Genomic DNA, 20,219 nt, shown 5'->3' on the forward strand with positions numbered 1-20,219 from the left:
CATAAAAATGGTTGAGTATGGTCACAATAAAGGAAAGAGTGAAGGCTATACAAAGTGAAATAAAGAAAAATATGCAGGGAACCAACAGTGAAGGGAAGGAGACCAGGACTCAAATCAATGGTCTGGACCAGAAGGAAGAAACAAGAATTCAAAAAAAAAGCAGAGCCTTGGGAACCTCTGGGACCACTTTAAACATTCCAACATCCAAATTGTAGGGGTGCCAGAAGAAGAGAAAGAGCAAGAAATGGAAAACTTACTTGAAAAAATAATGGAGAACTTCCCCAAGCGGGCAAAGGAAATAGACATGCAAGTCCAGGAAGCTCAAGAGAGTCCCAAAGAAGTTGGATCCAAGGAGGAGCACACTAAGGCACATCATAGTTACATTACCCAAGATGAAAGAGAAGGAGAGAATCTTAAAGGCAGCAAGAGAAAAGGAGCCAGTTACCTACAAAGGAGTTCCCATGAGACCATCAGCTGACTTCTCAAAAGAAACCTTACAGGCAAGAAGGGGCTGGAAAGAAGTATTCCAAGTCATGAAAGGCAAGGACCTACATCCAAGATTACTCTAGCCAGCAAAGCTTCCATTTAGAATGGAGGGGCAGATAAAGTGCTTCCCAGATAAGGTCAAGTTAAAGGAGTTCATCATCACCAAGCCCTTATTACTGTATGTGAAATGTTAAAGGGACTTATCTAAGAGAAAGGAGAAGATCAAAACTATGAACAGTAAAATGATAATAAACTCACAACTATCAACAACCAAACCTAAAAAAAATTCAAAAATGAACTAAGCAAACAACTAGAACAGGAACAGAACCAGAGAAATAGAGATCACATGGGGGGTTATCAGTGGGGTGGGGTACAGAGGGAATGGGGGAAAAGGTAGAGGGAATAAGAAGCATAAATGGTAGGTAGAAAATAGACGGGGGGGGGGGGGGGGTTAAGAATAGTATGGGAGATGGAGAAGCCAAAGAACATATGTGTGACCCATGGACATGAATTAAGTTGGGGGTGGGGCCAGGTTGTTGGAGGGAGGGGGGGATGCAGGGCAGAGGGGGATAAAGGGGACAGAATAATGGAGCAACTGTAATAGCATAATGAATAGAATATACTTAAAAAAGAAGGATGAATTGATGCAACATTATAGATGAATCTTGAAACATTAAAAAAGTGAAAGAAGCCCATCACAAGAGACCATATATTGTATAGTTCCATTTATATTAAATGTTCAGAATAAGCATATCTGTAGAGACAGAAAGTAGACAGTGGTTGCCTAGGGCTTGGGGCTGGTGAGAATGGCGGAGGTTGACTGCTAAAGGGTATGGATTTTCTTTTGGGGGTGATGAAATGTTCTAAAATTGGCGTGATAGTGGCACCCCAACTCTGAGTAAGCTAACACTGAATTGTGCTCAATTAATTGTAATTATATCTCTATAAAGATGTTACTAAAAATGAAGAAAAAAGTACAAGAGCATAAAAGTAAAAGATCATTTGGTTTAAAATTTCATCTCAACTCATCTGAAAGAAATAATTTTTTAAAAGATTATTTATTAGATCTAGTGTTTGTTTTTCCAAAAAGTTAAAAAGAAGCAACCAGTTCACCCTTTGCCAGAGTTCAAAATTGGACTGCTTTGAAAGCAGGCTTGAAAACCACGAAGCTCATCCAAATGCCCACAAGACTTACACTGGCCCTCCCCATTGCTGGTCAGTGTTATCCCCTCTTCCTCTGGTTTCTGAAAACAAAAATGTCTTACAACAACACCTTCACATATTTTAACAAAATAAAAATGTATTGAATTTCCTTACCAGATCAATAACCATGGTGTCTTCAAATTCTTCATTCATATCTTCTAACTGGCTCCGGGATGACATCATCACATCTTCAAAGATGGGCTCAGCATCTTCCTCCATTAGGCCCCGACTGATAAGGAAAAAGCACAGTCAGAAAGCTGTTCATATTCACTGAATTTGGAGTCCTGGCTCTTACTTGAGGTTATCTAACCGATAAAAATACACCTTCCAATTACAACCGATACACTGACGGCACAGATTATGATACTGAACTCTAATGCAATTACAGATCATTCATTTGGTTCAAAATTTCATCTCAACTCATCAAAAAGAAATATAATTTTTAAAGATTATTTATTTTTAGAGAGAGAGGAAAGGAGGGAGAAAGAAAGGAAAGGAGGGAGAAAGAGAGGGAGAGAAACATCAACGTGTGGTTGCCTCTTGCATGCCCTCCCACCAGGGACCTGGCCTGCAACCCAGGCATGTGCCTTGACTAGGAATTGAGCTGGCAACCCTTTGGTTCGCAGGCCAGCACTCAATCCACTGAGCCATACCATCCAGGGCACAAAGGAATATAATTTAAATTCAATAACAGTAATAGTGGTTAACATTTATTTAGCTATGTATCCATTTGCACAAAAACTCTTTAAGTAGTTGGTACTATTATCATCCCAAATTTACAAATGAGGAACCTGAGCACAGAGGTTTTACAGCTTGCCCAAAGCCCCATACTTGGCAAGTAGCATGCTGCACAGGATTTAAACAATTAAAACCTCAAGGGCCCATGCCTTCCATTCCTGTCCTATGCTGCATAACATAACCTGAATTATGATTTTAACTCCTAAGACCAAACATCAGAGGAATCCAAGTAATTCCACAAAATAACCAGCATCACATAGTTATGTTCTTGTGATACTGGATGTGACACTTACACGGCATGCCTCACTCCAGTTCTCACTTTCATGTAGTTCATTCCTGTTCTGTCCTTCCGATTTAAGTCTTCTAATTTTGGCTGGCCTAACCAAGAGATCTGCATCTGAGGACTAAGAGACAGCACTATTATTCATCTTGTGGCAGTAGATAATGATATTAGCTAGTAAATCCGATGATAAAATGGCTGGCCTAATCCCCATGTAGGGGAAGTTAGATGGATTTATTCTAGGGTCAAGGGTGAGAGCATCATCAAAGGATCTGCCCTTGTACAAATGGCAGTATGCTGACCAGAAAGATTCCTAAGTCTCCAAGAGAAACTGGCCATGGCTATTTGTTAGGTGTGAAGGAAATCCCCAAATATGCCACTTTGAGATAAATTATTTTGAGCTGAAGGCAATTAAGAAGCAGTAAATAAAAAAAGGTCCTTTTATTGGTAACAGACTCTTCAGAGTCAGCCCAGAGCCCAAAGAGGGTGGGGGAAACTTTTTCTTCCCCTACTCTACATGTACTTAAATCATCAGCTTCATTCCCCAAATCCCTGCCAAATGAGTGCTTCCCAGATCTCTGCATTCAGCTGCTGTCATACTCACAAGTGTTCCTAGCTGGGCAGCCAGTCCCCTACAGAACAAAAATGACGCTGGCCTGGTACTCAGAACCCTTGAGTTGAACAAGGTAGGGCGCAACAGTTTTTCTCAGCCCTTCTGAGGAGATTTGGAATCAGGTGCATGCTGAGGAAAGTCTTCACCTCTATTCAGTACTTACTGGAACATGAATAGTTGCATAAACACACCTTTTGGGACTTTTACAGGATGTAAACTTTAATAATTTTTAGTACATAAAATCTGTTGTATGAAATTCTCTCTAAGAAGCTGTCTTTACATAATTATGTGGGGCTACCACCTTGATTAAACCTATAAATCTAGAATAGGTGGCAGACTGCAGCAAGGAGGAACTGACAAGTGGTAAACTCAGGGAAGTAAGGCAGGCAGCTCTAATGAGGAGAACCCACCTTGTAGGAAGCTGGTCATATGGTAAAATCATCTAAGAATGCCCAGTTATGGAGTGGCTGACAATTACCATTTCAGCTTTCAAGAAAGGCAGATCCTCAATGCGAAGCTGCCTTATGAAAATTTAGGATCTGAATAGCTCTAAAATCTCCTCTTTCCATTTCTAACCAGCTTAATTTATTGAGTTCAAGTGAGAATTCTCTCTCTTATCCATCTGAGTAATTTATAGCATTACCCCAGTATGAGTAGGAACACAAGTGAGAAACTAAGAGAATTTCCAAGTTGGGTGAAAAAAACAAAGAAAAAGTTAAGATTTTTTTTTAATAGCAAAAGTCACACAATCACATTTTTCAGAGCACGGATACTAGAAAACATTTTAATTGCTACTGTGGGAAAAGGTAAGATCTCGATTTTCTCTTAGCAAAAAGGCAACTGTTTCTTAGAATTTATCAAATATCTTACTCATTCTTGATCTACAAATAGTTTAAAATATAAACTTAATCAAGATGAAGTACTGTTAGTTAAATGGATGATAAAACTAACACAGTCTACATCTTTGTTTTCAGACTAGTATAGGCTCTTTTTGTCAGTGAATTGACCTGAATGTTTTCTTGCCAAGTACGTCAGAAGACACAGACCTGCCCAATGACTGTGCAAACTCCACCTGAAAGTAGCAGTTAGTGAAGAATCATGCACTGAAAAGTCTCTAAACTGCAAACATGCATTTTCAGGCTTATTATACATCTTCTAATGTAAATTATTTAACCTTTATTTGTGGCTTTGTTTTTTCATGAACTGACCAGTTCATGACTTGATGAACAACAAGTTTTAGTTAGTTTCTTTAACAGTTACAGGTTTGTTTTTTTTTTTAATCAAGAAATGAACTTGTACTACTTACTTGTGTAAAAAGTCGGGTTCAGAACCATGTTCAGATTCAGGTTCCTGAATCTGCTCTCCCATGGGCCGGCTATTCTCCCGCAGGACAGTAGATGTGAGCTGTGGTGTTGGCAGGGGTCCAGGAGTCTGAATCATGGTGTCAGTCCTATTTAGCCATGTATTATCCAGACTTTCATCTGTAAAATTCCAGTTAAGAGTCACAGAATGTCACGGGTGAAGTGAACTGTGGTATAAGTTACAGCATGAACTATTTTAACATTTTAAAAATATATTTTATTGATTATGCTATTACAGTTGTCCCATATCTCCCCACCCCTTTATTCCTCTCTGCCCTGCAAACCCCCTACCAGCAACCCCCCTCCCCCACTTATTTCATGTCTATGGGTCGTACATATAAGTTCTTTGGCTTCTCCATCTCCCATACTATTCTTAACCTCCCCCTGTCTATTTTCTACCTACCATTTATGCTTCTTATTCCCTCTACCTTTTCCCCCATTCCCTCTGTACCCCACCCCACTGATAACCCCCCATGTGATCTCTATTTCTCTGGTTCTGTTCCTGTTCTAGTTGTTTGCTTAGTTCATTTTTGAATTTTTTTAGGTTTGGTTGTTGATAGTTGTGAGTTTATTGTCATTTTACTGTTCATAGTTTTGATCTTCTCCTTTCTCTTAGATAAGTCCCTTTAACATTTCACATACAGTAATAAGGGCTTGGTGATGATGAACTCCTTTAACTTGACCTTATCTGGGAAGCACTTTATCTGCCCCTCCATTCTAAATGGAAGCTTTGCTGGCTAGAGTAATCTTGGATGTAGGTCCTTGCCTTTCATGACTTGGAATACTTCTTTCCAGCCCCTTCTTGCCTGTAAGGTTTCTTTTGAGAAGTCAGCTGATGGTCTCATGGGAACTCCTTTGTAGGTAACTGGCTCCTTTTCTCTTGCTGCCTTTAAGATTCTCTCCTTCTCTTTCATCTTGGGTAATGTAACTATGATGTGCCTTAGTGTGCTCCTCCTTGGATCCAACTTCTTTGGGACTCTCTTGAGCTTCCTGGACTTGCATGTCTATTTCCTTTGCCCGCTTGGGGAAGTTCTCCATTATTTTTTCAAGTAAGTTTTCCATTTCTTGCTCTTTCTCTTCTTCTGGCACCCCTACAATTTGGATGTTGGAATGTTTAAAGTGGTCCCAGAGGTTCCCAAGGCTCTGCTTTTTTTTTGAATTCTTGTTTCTTCCTTCTGGTCCAGACCATTGATTTGAGTCCTGGTCTCCTTCCCTTCACTGTTGGTTCCCTGCATATTTTTCTTTATTTCACTTTGTATAGCCTTCACTCTTTCCTTTATTGTGACCATACTCAACCATTTTGTGAGCTTCCTACCAGTGTTTTGAACTTCGCATCTGACAGGTTGGCTATCTCTTCATTGCTTACTTGTATTTTTCCTGGAGCTGTTACTTCTTTCATTTGGGCCATTTGTTTTTGTCTTGGTGCACCTGTTATGTAGTAAGGGGTGAAGCCACCCATGTTGTCATGTTGTGGGACTGTATATGGGGGGAAGGTTCCCAGAGAGAACAGTGCTGCTTGTTTACTTTTGGCCGGCTTTCAGTCACTTTCCCCACTACCCACAAGCAAACTGGACCCTTCTGATGCTGATTCCCAGGTGGGTGGGTCTGTGTACTTTCTAGGACCCTGTGAGTCTCTCCAAGGAACTCTCTTGTGAGGCTGGGAGTTTCTCTCACCACCACAACCCCCACAAGTTTTTTTCAGTCAGAGGTTTTGGGCTTTGTTTCCCCATGCTGGAACCCTGGGTTGCATGGGTCTGTCTCACTCCCCAGTTTTCTCCCAATTTATCTGCATGCAAATGTGGGACTGCCTGCTCTGCCAGCCGCTACCTGGTCTGTTCAGGTCCTCTCCACACTGCCTTGTTTTGCATCCTCACTTGCTTGTGTGACTTTTGAGTTAAACTTCCAAAATTCAGGTTTTTCATATACAAAATAGGAGTACCAGTATCTTACCTCATATATTTGTAGAGATTAAATGAGGTAATGTATAAAACCATGAAATGTTAACTGTCTTTACATTATCATCTATTCCAAGTTCCTCTATATCTCATGGTAAAAGGAGAATGGAGCCAGTTTGAAAACCCTGCAAACTTCCTTTACTCAAGCAATAAGGGGCCTGTAGGTCTTAAAGGGGCCCCATGCAGCAACAGTCTGAGGGCTTTAATGAGAAATCAGCAAATCCTGTTACACAACTGAACACTGGTCACCAGAGGAAAAAGTTCTTTTCCAAGTCATTTATGTGGGGAAGGGTTAAAAGGCTCATTCTTTCCATGCCTCTAAGTCCTACCTCTTAAGGGAAATCTTGCATGATCACCCACCCAGCCCTAGTTACCATTCCCTTTTAACTTCCAGAGGAAATAGAACCATCCTTGCTAAGACTAAAGTATGCACTGTCCTGCAATGGCGGTGTATATTTGTCATGTACATATATGTTATCGCTAATTAGATTTAAGTTTCTTCAAGGTACTGGGAACTTTTTCCTTCTTCTGAAGCTGACTAGACTAGAACAGATTAAAGCATTTGTATACCTAAACCACATACTAATAAAATACTACTTAACTATAAACATCGTATCTATAAAAATTCTAAATTATTTTCTTAATATGGAAGACCTAAAAAATATTACTGTTATGTCTTTCCATTGTTTTTCTCCCCCAGTAAGTCTCAGAGATGTGTCCATGTTAGGTTCCTCATCTGCTGTCAAGCATTCTATGTCTCTGTGTGCATGTCTCAGGTGTCCAAAATTTTGTCAGATGTATGTATATGTTTTATTAGCTTTTCTGTCCCTGGAAATGTCTACTATTGTTAGGTTAAGGTCATTCCACCTGTGTGAGGCTCATTACTAAACCTCTTCTTACTCAGCAAGAATGTTATATCTTCTTTTACTCATACCACTTTTCGTTTAATACTTAATTCAAAACTTTTATTCTCTTAACTTAAAATTTTATGATCATAAGAATGGTTCTTAACCAGGTACACTCACTTTTCAGCTCTTTACTACATGTCATCTTTTCCAGAATACCTTTCCTGATTCATTAAAAGTTTGGCCACTTCTTGTATGTTTCCAGAGAATTTTTCTGGCCAATCATTGCATTTACCATGCTGAACTGAAAACTGCATGCTTCTGTCTCTTATCTATACTATGAGCTCTTTTATTAACACCTCATCTCCAGCACTTAGCATGGTTCTTAGGAAGGTGTTTGGTTAAGACTTAATGAATGAATAACTTCAGGAAGAACTTACTCTTCTGGAAGAGATCCTGCTAACCCCTCAAGATTCTCCAATGGAAACATTCTTGCAAAGCTCTCATGGTTACTCCAAACAAATGGGACTCTGCTGCCTGAAGGTTCTAGGCAAATAACCTGAGCTGCTTGGTAAATTTCAAACTGATATTGAGCAAGTTTTCACTTTTTGCAACTTAACAATTACCAAATTAGGTTATCTGGTCTATAAATGTTTTTCTTAGTCCCAAAGGTAATCAAATCATATTGGGAGCTCCACTACCAAAACATATTCTTCTTTTGTTATTTAAATTCTCTAGGCTTTAGTTTCTTTGGTGTAAAATCTGGATTACTGTGCTAAATATCCATAGGGATGTACAGTATAGTATAGGGAATGGAGTAGCCAAAGAACTTATATGCATGACCATGGACATGAACAATGGTACAGGGACTGCTTGAGGGAGTGGAGGGTGAAAGGTGGAGTGGGGCAAAGGGGGAAGTTTGGGACAAGTGTAATAGCATAATCAATAAAGTATGATTAAAAAGTAATACTTTGTTCTATTACTTGTAAAGCAATTTTTAGTCTTTTTTGATATATGAATATTGACCACTGATCACATTTATGTTGTAATTCAACTCCTCGTTCCCCACAGTTCATGAGGTTTATGAAACCACATTTGGCCATCACTGTTATAATATACAAAAGTAAATGATCCATTCAAGTGTTAGCAATGGAAAGCTGTTCTGATATATTTAATTTGTGACAGAGGTCTACCCTCAGCTTACCAGAATCTCTCCTGTATTAGTATGAGTTTTTACAGAATAACATTATAACTATCTTATTTTAAAATTTAATGTATTAGAGAACTATAGTATGGGATCAGTTTTACAAACTACCATAACTATGTCCTTTTTTTCCTTTGTGCCTATCTTCCTCTGTGTTCCATGCTCTTTTAACTTTTGTTTTCCTTTTTTTCTGCCCCACATTATTAATTCCAACATTTCTGCCTGAATCTCTCACTGTGTATCAAATATACAAGGACATAATATGCTTAACAGTATCACTTTGCTTCAACAGATTATTTGCTATTTTTTATCTCTATAATACCAGGAGAGCTATTTGTCTCACAGTGTAAAAACAGACTTACCTTCTACTCGTTTCTTGTGAAGTGGGGGCCGTCCTTTTTTATTCCTTACTGAGGAAGTTTTGCTGCTGCTACTTCCACTGTTCACAGACATCCTATCATCTTCACCTCCAGTGACTAACGAATTTCTATAGGAAATGAGTGGAAGCCATACATCTTCCCTCCTTTCCATCATCTGCTCCGTAAGGAATTTTTCAAGGTATGAATGACTAGAAACACAATAGAAGAAGCGGTGATTTTCATGGAGGTACTCAATATTTTCATAACATGAAGCGCTCTCAGAAGGTTCTAAAGAATCTCTAAGGACACACTTTTTGCATTCAGTCTCTCCCCAGCCAAACGACCCTTTAAGTTGTGAAAATTATAAAAGACAATCATTTAAAGTCTTGAAATTGTCTTAAGGTTGTACAAAAAATGGAGAAAACATTTATTCAAGAATATCTTCCACATCTCAGTAATAACAATGACAGTTTGTAGCACTGAGCAACATCCTGCATCATTCCCTTGTCCCCTTCTCCTTCACGACAACTGTGTGTTATAGAAACTCTACTCTGGGAGCTCTGCTCTGGGAAGACATGGATAAGAAGATTGGGGGCTCCCTTTCTTTCTGTTTAGAGCTGCTCTGGAAGAAGCAGGCCATCTGTATATTATGGATATTCTATTTTGGACAGCAGCTGGGAGCAACGAGGCCCCACCCCCACAAACCCCAACTTGATGGGTAGTACTTCCTACCCCAGGCACAGCAGGCTAAGAAAACTGGGCCCTGAATGCCTCACCTCAGCTCCCTTGTAGAGCAGAAATTCCATAACTGAAGGAGAAAGCCAAGAACCAGGGGTAACCCTGGACCTGACCATAGAAGAGGGGTGTTGTTCTGGAATCAGAGGGATACTATCCCAGCACCCAGATCCTGTTCAGTGGCATAAAAATTCTGCCCAGAGGCTGAGGCAGACTATATGATGAAGCTTTCCAGCTATCTGGGAGGACTGACTTTACTTGGAATACAGTATACAGTATTTCTTGCCTAAGGGTGTTGGCAGCTCTTTATACTTTAGGCAACAAATGAGAAAGTAGAACAGCCAGACATTTAAGAGAACCAACACCAAGAGCCCTCCTGGAATGAGAAGGTTGTGTACATATGCTAAGCTGCACCTATTCATGAGCAAATAGAACAGGGGATGGGGCCAGCTTTGAAATCATTCCCCAAACCCTACACATCTATCAACATAGTGGGGAAACCTCACTGGCACAGGTGGCTTAAATACAACCTCCAACCAAATGCTGGCTATTCTGACCTAACAGCAACTCCTAAAAAGCCAGGCTTAAAAATAAAATCACAATAGGCTGGTTTCCAATTCTGCATGCAAAGAGTCTGTAAGTTGCCAATGCATCCTAATAAGTAAAAAGTTGAAAAAAGCAACTCTTGGATCTGTAAGAGTGGAAAATCATTGTAGAGACACAACAGAGGAGGTCATAGCTTACTGAGACAAACACATGAGCACAAATCCCCTTGGGAACCATTGCTGGGGTCAGAAAATCTGTACTATATAGTTCATGAATTCCTGGAGGCACACTGTAGACAAGTCTGAGAGTAAGAAACTCCAGGGTACCCAGTTAAAGGGGAGCCCCCCCACAGTACTGGAGACTAACTGGCAAGGGAAACAGTCAACTCCAACCTACTCTACTCATCCTGTTCCACCTGAAGGTGGGAACCCTGCCGCCCCAGAAAAGCCCATGTGAGGTTCACAGTTCAGAGACATAGCTCACTAAAAGGCTGCAACCTAATCACAGGTCTATAGAATGCTCCCCTCCTCCTACACCTCACCACCACATTACTAACTGCCTATTTACAGCAGTTTGTTTTACCTAGTACATAATGTACAGCTATTGAGAACAAATTACAAGCTATACCAAAAGGCAAAAAACACAACGGGAAGAAATGGAGCAAGATCATAACCAGACAGGGCAGAAAGGCCAGAATTTCCAGACTTGGAATAAACAACTATGATTAATATGCTAACAACTCTGATGGAAAAAAAATGCCTCTGATGGCTTGTTAGCAGACTGGACATGGATGAGGAAAGAATGAGCTGGAGGAAAGCTCAACAGAATCCTTGAAAACTGAAAAATAAAGAGATGAAAAAAAAAAACATTACGACATCTAAGGACTGTAGTACAAATGTAAAAGGTAAAATATATGCATAATGGGAATGTCATAAAGAGAAGAGAGAAAGGAAGAGAACTATTTAAAATAATAATGACAAAATTAATATTAGACACTAAACCACAGATACAGGAAACTCAAGAATCCTAAGCAGGATAAATGCAAAAAGAACTATATTTAGATACATTATTTTCAAACTACAGGACATCAAAAATAAGGAAAAAAATACTGAAAAGAGCCAGAGGAAAAAAAGTAACTTAGCTACAGAGGAAGATGATAAGAATTATACCTAACTTCTCAGAAACCATGTAAGCAAGAGAGTGGAGTGAAATATTAAAATGTTAGGAGAAAAACCCACCAGTCAAAAATTCTGTGCCCTACAAAATTATCCTTCAAGATGGAGAAATAGTTTCCCAATTAAAAACTGTGAGACTCTGTTGCTAGATCTGCTTTGCAAGAAATGTTAAAAGAAGTTCTTTAGAGAGAAGGAAAATAATAAAGGTCAGAAACTTGGATTTACATAAAGTAAGGAAGAGCATTGAAGTAGGAATAAATGAAGGTAAAATAAAAACTTACTTTCCTTATTCTTAATTGATCTAACAAATAAGCTTGTTCAAAATGATAATACCTGCCCTGGATGGGTAGTTCAGCTGGTTAGAGCACTGTCCTGATATGGCATGCTTGTGGTGTCAATCCCTAGTCGGGGCACATACAAGAATCTACCAATAAATGCATAAATAAGTGGAACAACAAATCGATGGTTCTCTCCCCCCCACCCTCATTTCCTCTCTCTAAAATAAAAATTTTTTTTAGAAAAAGAATACCCACAATGTATGCAATTATGTTTGCTGTATAATAATGAAGTGAATGACAGCAATGTTACAGAGGATGGGAGGGATGAATTGGATTATTGTGTTAACAAAGTATAGATATACCAAGAGAGGAGAGTAAATAGAATCCTAAAATGTTCGATTAAAGCCACAAAAGGCAGAAAAAGAATGGAAGACAAAAGTAGAAGCAAACAACAAGGGCAACAATACAGTAGGATAATAATCCAACTGTATGAGTATCAATTTGAATGTCAATGGTCTAAATCACTGAGTAAAAGACAGAGGTTGTTACATTAGATCAAAGAACAAGACCCAAATATAGGTTGTCTACTGAAAGTCAATTTAAATATAAAGATACATACTGATTAAAGGTAAATGCATAGAGAAAGATATACCATGCTAACACTAATCAAAAGAAAGCAGCAGGAGGTATATTAATTTCCGATAGAGCAGACTTTACACAGCACTACAGACTGATAAAGGGATTAATTCTCTAAAAAGACATAATCCTTATTGTGTATGTGGAGTATCAAACCCTGTGAAGCAAAAACCAGTAGAATTGCAAAAAGAAATAGATGAATCCACTATCAGAGTTGGAGAGTTCACACCCTCTATCAGAAATGGACAGATTCAGCAGGTAGAAAATCAGTAAGGATATAGTTGAACTCAACTACAACACCAATTACCCAGATATAGTTTATATTTACAGACAAATTTATCCAACAATAGCAGAATACATATTTTCCTCATGGTCACCTGAAATATTCACCAAGACAGACCACATTCTGAGCCATAAAACACATCTTAACAGGTTTAGAAGTATAGAAATCATACAATGTCTGCTCTCAGATCACAATGGAATTAAACTAGAAATCAACATTAGAAATATGGCTGGAGCACTGAGCCAAAAACAAACAAACCAAAACAAAAAACCAAATAAACAAAAAACCCCAAAGAAAGAACAGATCAAAGCTCCAGAAAAAATACAACTAAGCAATGAAGAGATCGTCAACCTATCAGATGCACTGTTCAAAACACTGGTAATCAGGATGCTCACAGAATTGGTTAAATATGGTCGCAAATTAGATGAAAAAAAAATGAAGGCTATGTGAAGTGAAATAAAGGAAAATGTACAGGAAACCAACAGTGACAGGAAGAAAACTGGGACTCAAATCAACAGGGTGGAACAGAAGGAAGAAAGAAACATTCAACCAGAAAAGAATGGAGAAACAAGAATACAACAAATGAGGAGAGGCTTAGGAATCTCCAGGATATCTTTAAACATTCCAACATCCAAATGATAGGGGTACCAGAAGGAGAAGAGGAAGAGCAACAAATTGAAAACTTATTTAAACAAATAATGAAGGAGAACTTTCCCAATGTGTCCAAGGAAATAGACTTCCAAAGAAGTTGGACCCAAGGAGGAACATACCAAGGCACATCATAATTACATTGCCCGAGATTAAAGATAAGGAGAGAATCTTAGAAACAGCATGAGAAAAAGAGACAGTTACCTACAAAGGAGTTCCCATAAGACTGTCAGCTGATTTCTCAAAAGAGACCTTGCAGGCAAGAAGGGGCTGGAAAGAAGTATTCCAAGTTATGAAAGGCAAGGACCTACATCTGAGAATACTCTATCCAGCAAAGCTTTCATTTAGAATGGAAGGGCAGATAAAGTGCTTCCCAGATTAAGGTGAAATTCAAAGAGTTCATCATCACCAAGCCCTTATTATATGAAATGTTAAGGGGGCTTATCTAAGAAAAAGAAGATTAAAAATATGAATAGTAAAATGACAGCAAACTCACAGTTATTCACAACCACACCCAAAACAAAACCAAACTAAGCAAACATAGAACAGGAACAGAATCACAGAAATGGAGATCATCTAGAGGGTTATCAACAGGGGAGGGGAAGTGGGAGGGGGGGAGAGGGGGAAAAGGTACAGAGAATAAGTAGCATAAATGGTAGGTAGAAAATAGACAGGGGGAGGGTAAAAGCAGTATAGGAAATGTAGAAGCCAAAGAACTTATATGTATGACCCATGGACATGAACTAAAGGGGGGAAAATGGGACAACTGTAATAGCATAATCAATAAAATACATTTTTAAAAAATTTAAATAAAAAATTAAAAAAAAGAAATATAGCTGGAAAAAAATCCCCGAATATACAGAGATTAAACTATACACTTCTAAATAACACACAGATATAAAAAAATCACAAGAAATTTAAAAGTACTTTGAACTAAATTAAAAAGAAAAAGCAACTTATTAAAATTTGTGAGATGCAGTAAGAGCAGTGTTTAGAAGGAAATTTATAACAATGAATATACATATTAGAAAAAAAAGAAAAACCTAAAGTCAGTATGTTTTTACCTTAAGAAACTACGAAGATAAGACCAAATTAAATCCAATATGGAAAAAAGAACAAAAATTAGAGATGAAATTGAAAACAGGAAGTCAGAGAAAATTCACAAAATCAAAAGCTGGTTCCTTTACAATTTATAAGATCAATATAATTGATAAGCCCCCAGCCAAGCTAGTTAGGAGAAAAAAAAAAAAGGACAAAAATTACTAACAGCAGAAATGAAAGAGGACACACCCACTATACAGGACCTATGGTCATTAAAAGGAAAATAAAGGAATACTATAAACAACTCCATGCACAAAACTTTGACAATCTAGATGAAACAGACCAATTCCTTGAAACACACAATTTGCCAAAACTGATACAACAAACAGACAACCCAAATAAGCCTATATTCTATTAAATAAAGTGAGTCAACAATTAATAATCTTCCAAAACAGCAAGCACAAGGCTCAGCTGGGTTCACTGGTAAATTCAACTAAATATTTAAGGAAGAAAATACATTAATTCTCTACAATCTCTTAGAGCACAGAAGCAGAGAGAATATTTCCTTTAAAAAAATTTTATTTACTGATTTTAAAGAGGAAGGGAGAGAGAGACACTGGTTTGTTTTTCCAGTTATTTATGCATTCATTGGCTGATTCTTGTATGTGCCCCGACAGGGGATTAATCAAGGATCAGCTCAACCTTGGCACATTGGGGTGATGTGCTAAGGCTCTAACCAACTGAGTACCTGGCCAAGGTGACAGAGTATCTTCTAACTCATCTTATGAGGTCAGCATTACCCTAATACCAAAACTAGGCAAAGATGTCACAGGAACACTAGAGACTAGTATCTTCATGAACATAAATGCAAAAATCCTCAATAAATTAGTAAATAGAGTCCAAATATTTACTAAAAGAATTATACAGACCATATTATAGAAATGTACACCTGAAACCTATACAATTTTAATTAACCAATGTCACCCAAAACATTCAATAAATAAAAATAACAATAAAGATGTTTTGAGCAAAGTCCTAACTTGAAAACTAAATATATATATGTATATATCATGACCAAATCCATGTATGCAAGGCTAGTCCAACATTACAAAGCTAATATAATCTGTCACATCAACAGGATAAAAAAAATCAAGTGATCATATCAATAGCTACAGAAAAGGCATTTGACAAACTCCAAACCCATCTATGATAAAAACTCTCAGTTAACTAGGAACAGAGGGAAACTTTCCCAACTTGATAATAAACATTTATAAAAGACAATACAACTAACACCACACTTAATGCTGAGGAACTTGAAATTTTTCTGTTAAATCTGTTTCAAGGCTGAATGTCCCCTCTTATCCTTCTCAACATTGTATTGGAAATTCTAGTTAATGCAATGAGACAAGGAAATATAAAGTATACAGACTGGAAAGGCAGAAATCAAACTGTTCTTGATCACAGCTAACATGAAGAAAAACTGATGCAGAAAATCCCAAAGAGCTGACAAACTTAGGGAACTAATAAGCTATTAGAGCAAGGTTGCCCAATACAAACAAATGTCAATCACTTCCTAGATATCAGCAATGAGCAAGTGGAATTTGAAATTAAAAATACAATGCCATTTACATGAGCACCCCCCATACACAAATTACTGAGGTCTGAATCTAACAAAACACATACAAGGGCTATATGAGGATAAATGAAATGAAATAACTAAATAAATGGACAGAAGGATATTCCATGCTCATGGGTAGGAAGACTCAATACTGTTAAAAAGTCAGTTCTAACTCGATCTAAAAACTCATTTCCTATCAAAACCTTAGCAAGTTATTTTGTGGACAGTAACAAACCAATTCTAAGATTTATATGGAGAGCCAAAAGACCCAGAATACCAACATAATACTGAAAGCGAAGAACTAAGTTGGAGGACTGATGATACACAACTGTAAGACTTAACTATAAAGCTACAGTATCATCATTTTGCAATATATACACATATCAAATTGCCACACTGGACTCCTTAAACCCATACAATGTTATATGTCAAATATATCTCAATAATGTGGAGAAAAAGCTACAGTAGTGAAGATAGTGTGGTAATGGTGAATGAGCAGACACATAGATCAATAAGACAGAATAGAGAACCCAGAAAGACACCCACATAAATACAGTCATCTGATCTTTGACAAAGGAGCAAAGGTTAACAAACTAGAACAAAGATAGTCTTTTAACAAATGGTGCCAGAACTGGACATCCACAGGCAAAAAAATTAATCTACACATAGATCTTAAATTCATAAAAATTAACTCAAAATGGATTTCAAACCTAAATGTAAAATACAAAATATGAAACTTCTAGAAAATTACATAGGAGAAAACCTAGATGACCTTGGGTACAGCAATGACTTGTCAGATACAACACCAAAGGCAAGATCCCACCATAAAATCATTAAAAATTTTAAAACTTCTGCTTTGCAAGAGACACTGTCTACAATGAGAAGACAATCATAGGCTGGAGAAAATATCTGCAAAACATACATCTATAAAGAACTACTATCTAACATACAAAGAACTGTTAAAACTCAGTAAGCAAACAATCTGATTAAAAAATGGACAAAAGATCTGAACAGATACCTCACCAAAGAAAACATACAGATGGCAGATAAACATGAAATGATGCTTCATATCATGTCATCAGGGAAATGCAAATTAAAACAATGAGATACTTAATGCAATACCTATTAGAATGACCAGAATCCAGAACACTAATGCCAAATGCATACATCCACTTCGGAAGACAGTTTTGTGGTTTCTTACAAAATCAAACGTACTCTACCAATGCCACCCAGCAATTGCACTCCTTGGTATTTACCCAAAGGAGTGGAAAACTTATGCTCTTATAAAAACTTGATGCAGGTTTAGTCATACTGCCAAAACTAGAAAGCAACCAAGATAATCCTTCAGTAAAGGGCTCAATAAACAAAACTATGGCACATCCAGACAATGGAATATTATTCAATGCTTAGAAGAAATGAACTAGCAAGCTATGAAAAGATAAGAATAACTTAAAATGCACAGTACTAAATGAAAAACACTGATGCGAAAATGTTACATTCTATATGATTCTAAGTATATGACATTCTAAAAAAAGGTAAAACCATGGAAACTCAACATTCAGTGGCTGCCAGGGGTTGAGGGGAGACAAGGAAGGATGAATTAGGCAGAACACAGACGATTTTTAGGGAAGTAAAACACTCTATGATACCATAAAGATGGATATATGTGTTGTACATTTGTATAAACCCACAGAAGGCACAATACCAAGAGTCAACTGTATTATAAACCACAGTGGAATGAAATTAGAAATCAATAATGGAAGGAAGATTTGGAAATTCACAAGTACGTGGAAATTAAATAAAATACTCTTGAATAACTGAAAGATTAAAGAAATCACAAGGGAAATGGGAAAATACTTTCAGATAAATGAAAACAGAAATGCAAGATACCAAAACTTACAAGATGCAGTTAAAGTAGTAGTCTGAAGGAAATGTATACCTGTAAACACCTAAATAAAAAAAGTTCTCAAACCACTCCATCCCCACCAATACCCAACACCACTCATTCTCTATCATATTATTCTATTTCAGTCCCTGAAATTCTTGTTTGTACATTTAATGTTATGTCTCCCTGCATTAGACCATAAGCTTTCTGAGGGCAGATACTGTATTGTTCACTGCCTGGCCATATTAGAACAGCTATGGAAAAGTACTAGATGCTTACTATTTTTTGACCAAATCTTTCCTTAGAACTATCACTTATATTTGGAAAAGTTTTAACTGTCAATCCAAATACCTGTTCATTTAGCAATAATGATTCATCTTCCTATCAATTTGTAAAATTTGAGATCCATAACAATTACTCTTAAGTTTTCCACTTTTAAATAAAACTTACCTTGTCAACATTTTCTTTTGAAAACAGCAAATTATTTCTTTGTTATTATAAAAATAGAAAACAAAAAATATCAATCTTCATAAAACAAGTACAAATATTAAATATTTAAAATTACAATAGTATCATGACAAAAGCCACTTCTGCAATGTGCAACTTACACTGTCTTTTTGTCCTGTCGAAGAAGTTTAGAAGAAAATTCACTTAGTACTTCCAGGAAAGCCAGATTGGGAGGTGGATATTCTTGTCCTTTCTGATTTTGGTATTTAAAGGCAAATTCTATGCCATCTCTGAAGTATAAGAAAATATCACTTTATTTTTCCAGATAGCTAGCATGGTTCTCTCAATGGGCTAGAATTTCAAAAGCAGTTGGGAAGGCAGCAAAATCATCATTAAAAGTAGCAAAATCAAATGGTTAAACAATGTTAACTGCATGATATATTGCATACTAATATTTACTTTTATTTTTTACAGTAGAAAACTGTAATTTGTGAAAAGTAATTGCAGCTCTGTGAGTTTTTGTAAGGTAAAGTCTTCTGTCATTCAGTTTTCAGTTATGAATTGAGGTTTACCAAATCAGTACTGCTAGGTTCCTGCAACATTTTCTCACTGATAGGCCAGATAAGAATACTTTGCTAAACTTTACTTTTTATACTTCATAAGATGAAAAATGGACAGTTTGTTTTTTCAAATTAAAAATGGTCTCCTATTGAGAGTGGTGAGATGAAAATCTCTAAAGTTTTTATAACTTAAAAATTCTACAATTTTTCTTTTAAAAAAGTGGATCAAATAATAGTTATTTTAGTTAAATTCCAATAAACCAGATTCTTTATAATAGAATGTGTTTATATTTAGCTCACTCACTTGTGAAGTGTGGCAACTGCTTCTCGTGTCTTGATTTGGTCCAGTCCAAATGTTAGGGCAAAGCGACGTGCCAATTCTTTAATGCCACTGACGTGGGCAGATGTCCTATCTAGATTGGGACCTTGCTCTTGAACAAGTTCATTAAACAGCTAGTAAGAAGCAAAAAAAGAAGAAGGAGAAGAAAAAACTACAGCTAAGAAGTATTTATTTATTGTTAGAATAATATGATTTTAAAATATTTAATAGGCATATGGTAAAATATGTATTTTTTCCTCCTTACATTTAACTGTAGCCACACTGTTCCCCTTCTCCAAGTCATCTATTACTAATTTCATGAGATCATTTTTATGTTTATGTGATTAAATACAAACAGGAATTTGTTTCTTTTTTACTTCTCCCCGGGCCCTGCCCAGCAATGTGTGGTTGCCTCTCACACACCTCCTACTGGGGACCTGGCCCACAACCCAGGGTTGTACCCTAACTGGGAATTGAACTGGCGAACCAAAGTGTTCCCTGTTAGGGGTGAGCAAGATGCAACCAATCTATCTCTTGCATGTTTCTCTCCTCTTTCTCACTCCTTTCCCCTCTCTCTAAAAGTAAATATAATAAAATCTTTTAAAAATACATTTGGGGTTGGGAAAATGGAATATGTTTGTAGATATGTACTATGTATTCATAAACATCTAAATGTTCCTTCTGTTGCCATTTTCATAGGAATGGCAATGTATAAAACACTGGGTTGAGAACTTTGTTTTTTACTTCTATCTTAGACAAGAACATTGTGTAAAGAACTATTCGTACTGAATATATATGGGGCTGTAATTTTTCTCACCCAGTAACAATATAAACAAAAAAAGTTCTTAAGCAGAGTGGAGGGCTTTTTAAAATTACATATACGTTATATATATGTGTCAAAATAGAAAGGAAAAAAAAACCTTGGAGTACTAAAGATCACTCCCTTTTACCTACTCAGCAATTTGGCTGCTGTCCATACTCTTCTATCCTGCATCATTAACTAC

The 20,219-nt window shown here is 37.1% G+C and overlaps 1 protein-coding gene across 2 annotated transcripts in view; it reads right to left on the minus strand.

The window, feature by feature from the left end:
• Positions 1–20,219, minus strand: part of STAG1 (stromal antigen 1) — a 381,447-nt gene that overhangs the window by 3,936 nt on the left and 357,292 nt on the right. The window contains exons 27-32 of one of the 2 annotated variants that reach the window (XM_028518410.2): positions 19,201–19,349; positions 18,498–18,626; positions 9,048–9,253; positions 4,627–4,801; positions 2,721–2,831; positions 1,804–1,918 (exon numbers count right to left, since the gene is read on the minus strand). In XM_028518410.2, the coding sequence (XP_028374211.1) occupies positions 1,804–1,918; positions 2,721–2,831; positions 4,627–4,801; positions 9,048–9,253; positions 18,498–18,626; positions 19,201–19,349 (885 nt within the window). The remainder of the gene's footprint in view (positions 1–1,803; positions 1,919–2,720; positions 2,832–4,626; positions 4,802–9,047; positions 9,254–18,497; positions 18,627–19,200; positions 19,350–20,219) is intronic. The other variant, XM_028518412.2, reaches the window with a different exon arrangement.

The sequence above is a fragment of the Phyllostomus discolor genome, chromosome 7 (genome assembly GCF_004126475.2).
Source record: "Phyllostomus discolor isolate MPI-MPIP mPhyDis1 chromosome 7, mPhyDis1.pri.v3, whole genome shotgun sequence".
Lineage (NCBI taxonomy): Eukaryota > Metazoa > Chordata > Mammalia > Chiroptera > Phyllostomidae > Phyllostomus > Phyllostomus discolor.